Source organism: Equus przewalskii, chromosome 7 (genome assembly GCF_037783145.1).
Source record: "Equus przewalskii isolate Varuska chromosome 7, EquPr2, whole genome shotgun sequence".
NCBI lineage: Eukaryota > Metazoa > Chordata > Mammalia > Perissodactyla > Equidae > Equus > Equus przewalskii.
In genome coordinates, this window is record NC_091837.1 from 20,672,211 (window position 1) to 20,677,715 (window position 5,505).

General features: G+C 56.3%; 1 protein-coding gene across 1 annotated transcript; it reads right to left on the bottom strand.

The window, feature by feature from the left end:
* Positions 1–298: 298 nt before the first annotated feature.
* RITA1 (RBPJ interacting and tubulin associated 1) lies at positions 299–5,420 on the bottom strand. Its single transcript, XM_070628841.1, has 4 exons — positions 5,039–5,420; positions 4,728–4,869; positions 3,954–4,307; positions 299–1,343 (listed from the first exon to the last, which is right to left on the bottom strand). The coding sequence occupies exons 3-4, from the start codon at positions 4,241–4,243 to the stop codon at positions 836–838; spliced, it is 798 nt and encodes a 265-aa protein (XP_070484942.1). The 5' UTR covers positions 4,244–4,307; positions 4,728–4,869; positions 5,039–5,420; the 3' UTR covers positions 299–835.
* Between the last annotated feature and the right edge of the window lie 85 nt (positions 5,421–5,505).

Below are 5,505 nucleotides of genomic sequence, written 5' to 3' on the forward strand. Positions count from 1 at the left end.
AATGTGTATATACATACATATCTATCTGGTTTCCAAACAAAACAAAACAGGAAGCCCCAGCCCACACTCTGAGCTTGGGAGGAACTCGCTGACCCGCTAGTCAGTGGGACTGGCCAGAACCCGAGGGGAGAAGCCCAGTGCTGCCTGAGGCCTGTGTTCCTGAACTCCAGTCGCCCCCTCGCCACTGTCATGATTTCTGCCACTTCCTGGTTATATCATTTAACTTTGGTATTTAAATTAACTCAGGCCTAACAGTGGCCTTTACCCTAAGGAAAAAGAGATTAGTAAAGGTCATGGCTTCAAGCAGCTACTCATGAATTTAATATACGAAAATAAATACATTAACTATTAAAAGGAAAACACGTCCACCCACACATCACCCAGATCCTTGTGTCCCCGTGGTCCACATGCTGGGCCTGGGAAAACCCCTGCGGCCGCCAGACTCAGCTGGACCCTGGTCCTGGGCAGGAAGCTTGGCTGGGAGGGAGGACAGCCTCCAGCTGGCGATCACAGCATCAGCCACACTTGGTGGCAAGATGATGTTGTGGGGGTGATGGGGGAGGTGGACGGCCCCTTTGGGGGCGGCCCTGGGTTGGCACTGATACGGCGTGTGGTTGTGGCGTTTAAGGGGTGGCCCTCAAGTCCACACAGGGGTCGGGGGGCAAGGAGCAACTAGAGATTGTCTGCCCACCCTTGCTGACAGCCCCGTGTTTCTCCAATGCCTGGCGCTTACCTAGCACACTGGCTTCCCCAGAGGCCCCCGCCAGGGCCATCCTCTGAAACCCTGCCCCTCGCTGTGACCCCGTGGGCAAACCTGATGAAGGGACCAAGACACTCACTTCCAGGGGGGCTTTGGCTTCTGAGCGACCCCACCTCGTCGGGGGGCAGCTGGCACTGAAACACTGAACGAATGAGCCCTGGGAGTCACCAGGGGGCTCCGGAAGGTCACCCCCGACGGGGAAGGCCTGGGATCCCGAGGCCCATTTGCATGGGGGGCACCGGCGGGTGGGCGACCAGTGCTGGGGACATTCAGGTGGGCGAGAGAATGGGCAAGCTCCCGCCTCAGAGGGCGTGGAGGGTCCAACCCATTTGAGGACAACTTCCGGGAGTCTGCCGCCACCCCGGGCCCGGCCTTGGAGGGACCAGCTGGGGGAACAGCTCGCAGTGGGGTCTCCCTGGGGCGGGGCGAGTGGCTGCCCCTAGGGGTGGCTGGGGGTGTCCAGAAGAGGGCGTGAACTTTTGCAGCATGCCCCTTCGCCGTCCACGGGGCCTCCCGGCTGGTGCTCTCAGGTCGGGAGCCAAACAGCGACTCATCGCAGTAAGAAGGAGTGTGGCCGATCAGTCTGGCAGAGGAAGAGAAACGCAGTGAGCCGAAGGAAGGAACAGACCCTAAAACCCTTCCTCCCTCCACCCCCTGCCAGGCACCTGCAGCAGCAGAGAGGGCTGCCTGTAGATCCCAGAAGTCCCTGCTCCCAGCCTGGCACCCCGTGAGGACACCCCCTCTCAGGTGCCACCACCCCCATCTCAGTCGTCCTTCCCCTGCCAAGCACCCAGTCCCCCCGCATCCTGACCCCCATGCCCTGGCATGTGCCACAGGCCTGGCCAATTTGCATATTCCATCCTCCTGGCCACACCGATTGGCTCAGGAATGGCCACATGACCCATTCTGTCCAATGAGCATCTGCCTTAGGACCTTCGCTGAAACCACTAGGAAAGAAAAGTTTTTCTGCCAGTTGCCTTGATAAACGGGCAGGACATAAGGGCAAAGCGGCTGCTGGCCGCCTCACCTGGAGTGTGGGGGAAAGCTGCGCTAACATGGAGACGGAATCCCAACGACAGTTTGAGCCCATCACATGAGCCCCAGATGTCCTTTTCCTGCTGAAGCCAATTTGGGTAAGTTTCCAGTCATTTGCAACCAGGAGTCATGCTTAACATAACCTTAATCTTCAAGGCTTTCCCTTTTTCTTGTAACCCCCTTTTCCTTTTGCCCAGCGGCATCGTCAGCGGAACCCTCTGCGGTCGGTGGCCCTCCCGACTGTATCTGAAATTGCACAGCACCGATTCCGGCGGGCAGAGGATGCTCAGTTTCCACTGCTGTTAAAAGCCGGCCTGGCCTCGTGACCAGAGAAGCTTCGTCAAATTGTGACTGTTTACTGAGAGCTCTTCACGGGCAGGCCCAGGACTTGGCACATCACCTGCGTGATCTCATTATTTCTCATAACACCCACAGGAGGGAGATGTGACAATCCCATTTCACAGACAAGAAGACTGAGGTACAGGTAGGAGAAGGCCCCACAGCAAGAAGGCAGTAGAGACAGGATTCAAATCCAGCCCGGCTCAAGGACCTGAGCTCTCAACCAGTAAATCAGACGTATGTGCCCTCGAGGCCTCGAACCTTTAATTAGATTTATTCAGCAGTTCCTTTTTTATTAATCCCACAGATATTCATGGCATACCTCTGAGCAGTCAGGCCCATGGTTTCTGGCCAGGACTAAAAGGGCTTCCATCCCCAAACTGTACATCTTTGAAAAGGCAACCTTTTGCCACTTGGTTTAACTGCTTAAACCATATCCAGTTGATGCCTGTGTCTGTCTAGCACCCAAGTTTTTGTCCAATAACACGTCTACCTCTTCTCTATTCCCTAACTTGACACCCTCCACGTGTCAGCATGCATAGCAAAATTCCATCCTCCAGGTGACCATGGGGTTGACTGTCACCTCCCTTGTCATAGACACCGTACTTCTGTTAATGTGGCCTACATTTACATCAGCGTTTCCAGCTGTGTTGCAGGCGTCACTGCTGCTAGTGTCAACGTGCCCCTGCCTTGGGGCCAGGGAAACTGTTAGGCGAGTGGCCCTCAACCTGACATGATACTAATGCAGTCTTGCTTCTATCTTGTTGAATTTTACCTCCTTTAATAGGCACTGTTCCCATTCCCATTGCTGTTGTCTAAGGTACGTCCCTCCTGGCTCAGAATGGTTCCTAAATTTGACTGGCCAGTTATTACGGATTGAATTGTGTCCTCCCAAAATTCATGCTGAACTTTAAAGAGGTAATCAAGGTTAAATGAGGTCACAAGGGTGGGGCCCTAACCCAATAGGACTGCTGTGTTTATAGGAAGAGGGGGAGACCCCAGGAGTGCACAGGCGCACAGAGAAAAGGCCAAGTGAGGACACAGCGAGAAGGCCGCCCTCTGCAGGCCAAGGAAAGGCCGCAGGAGAAACCAACCCTGCTGGCACCTTGATCTTGGAGTTCCAGCCTCCAGAACTGGGAGATTTCTTGTGCACGCCCCCCAGGCTATGGGGTTCTGTTATGGAGCCCGAATTGACTAACACAGCAGTCTTCCCTGTCCTTGTCCAAACCACTGACAACAATAAATGCGATAGGGCCCTGTGGCCCACCGCTAGACACCTCCCTCCAGGCTGACATTAATCTGAAATAACCCAAATAATATCATTCTAATCTAATTAACTGACAACAATAACTATTAGCATCAGCTCCCATTTTTTTAACTTGTTTGTGAAAATGTAACAAGACCCACTTTCAAAACGACTTGCTGAAATCTGCAACCACCACATCCATGTCATTTCATGGATCGACCACATTAGTAATCTTATGCAAATTGCTCCATGATCTTGGGCAAATCATCCGATCCCTCTGGGTCTCAGATGCCCCGCCTCTGACATTTGGGGATGGGTGTTCCACCATCACACTGTCACTACCATTTATTGAGAGCTTCCTAAATGTCCAGCACTGTACACAGCTCATCTTATTTAATCCTCTCAATAATCCCACTAGGTAGGGATCATTGGTCCCATTTTCCACATGAGGAAACTGCAGCTCAGAGAGGTCAAGGTGCTTGCCCAAGGTCACACAGCATGTGAACAGCAGGGCTGTAATAGGAACCCAGGCGGCTACACGGAGTACAGAAGTGCATCTCCCCACTCTGTTACCTGTATTTGTTCTTCCTCCTCGGTGTAAGGGTCGGGGTGCTGCCCCTGGAGGAGGCGGTCTCACAGCTCCCGTTGACCGCCGAGGCCCGTGATATCCCTGTGCCCACTCCTCGGGTTCTGTCGACCTTCTCCACCCAGGGTGGGTCAAAGTCTGGTGGGGCGGGCCGGGTGCCCGCAGGGCTGCCAAACAGAGTCTCGTCCACATATGACGGCCTGGCCTTGACCCGGCAGCGGTGCCTAAGGTGGAGTGTCTGCATCCCACTGACGGCCAGCTCCACAGGGGTCTTCATGCTGCTTGGGGTCCCAGGTGACAGCGGACGTGCCCTGCCCGCCAGGCCCTGCCTCCAGGGCTCCCTGGGAAAGGGGGTGAGGGTGGCACCCTCCGTCATCGGCAGTGCCAGCAGAGGAAGACTGGCAGTCTCAAGTCCCCAACCCAAGGGCAAAAGGGTCAGGCTCTCCCTCAGCCAGTCCTCCTCAAAGGGGCGCTGCCAACCCCAGGGGACATTTCAGAAATTGGTTCAACTGTTTTTCAGTTGTCACAATAATGGAGGGGGTGCTAGTGGCAAATATTTAATGAGTAAACACACACTCCTAGCATACGCGTGTGCCCAATAAATATTTATAGAATGGTAGGGGGTGAAGGACAGACGGGGCCTGTGTCCATTCTGGCACCAACTAGAAAATAAACTACGGGGAGGGAGAGACAGGTAGGTCTCTATGTCCCGGCTACGTTTACGGGGCGGGGATAATAACCGGTATTCACGCCGGGCCCACCTCGAGCGAAGAGCTTCATAAGCATTGTCCCCTTCAGTCCCCTCGACAGTCCTATGGAGTAGCTTAGATTATGTCCATTCTACAGATGACAAAACTCAGGCTTCAAAAAGCGAAGTCACCGGTGTAGGTCACACCTACAGAGCTAAACAATGGAAGCGGAATTTGAACCCGAGAAGAATCCAGAGTTTGTGCATTTAACCATTCTGCTATGGGGGGATCACGCCCCTCCCCGCCCCAGCTACCCAATATTCCCCATCCCCAAGACAGAGCCCCGGCTGATGTCCACGGACGCCGCGTTCTTATTTTCCTACCTGAGCATTTGGGCTCCAGGACGTAGGATGCAAAATTCGGCGCCCCCTCCCCACGGGGTCCGGACTCCTCCGCGGGGGCGCGCGGTGCACCCGAGATCCCAGGTTCTCTGCAGCCCAGACGCCCCGGAGCCCAGGACCCTCGGCAGCTCCAGCCGCCCCGGCCCCGGGCCCAGCTCGCGGACCCCTCCCTGGGGCAGCCCGGCCCTAGCGACGTGCGCTCGGCGCGCGCGTCCAACACAACCGGCGGAGGCGGGGCGGCGCGGCCCGAACCATTCGCGCCGACGGGGGGGGCGTGGCGCCCCGTTCCGGAAGCCCCGGGGTCCCCCAAAGCCTCGGAGCGGGGCGTCTCGCGCCAGTCGGGGGAGAGTGAGTGCGCGTGAGTGAGCGTGCGCCACGCCTCCGGGGCTGCAGCGGCGGGGGGCGCAGCCGGGGCCGCGTGGACGCCCCCCTGCCGCCGTGGGCTCGCC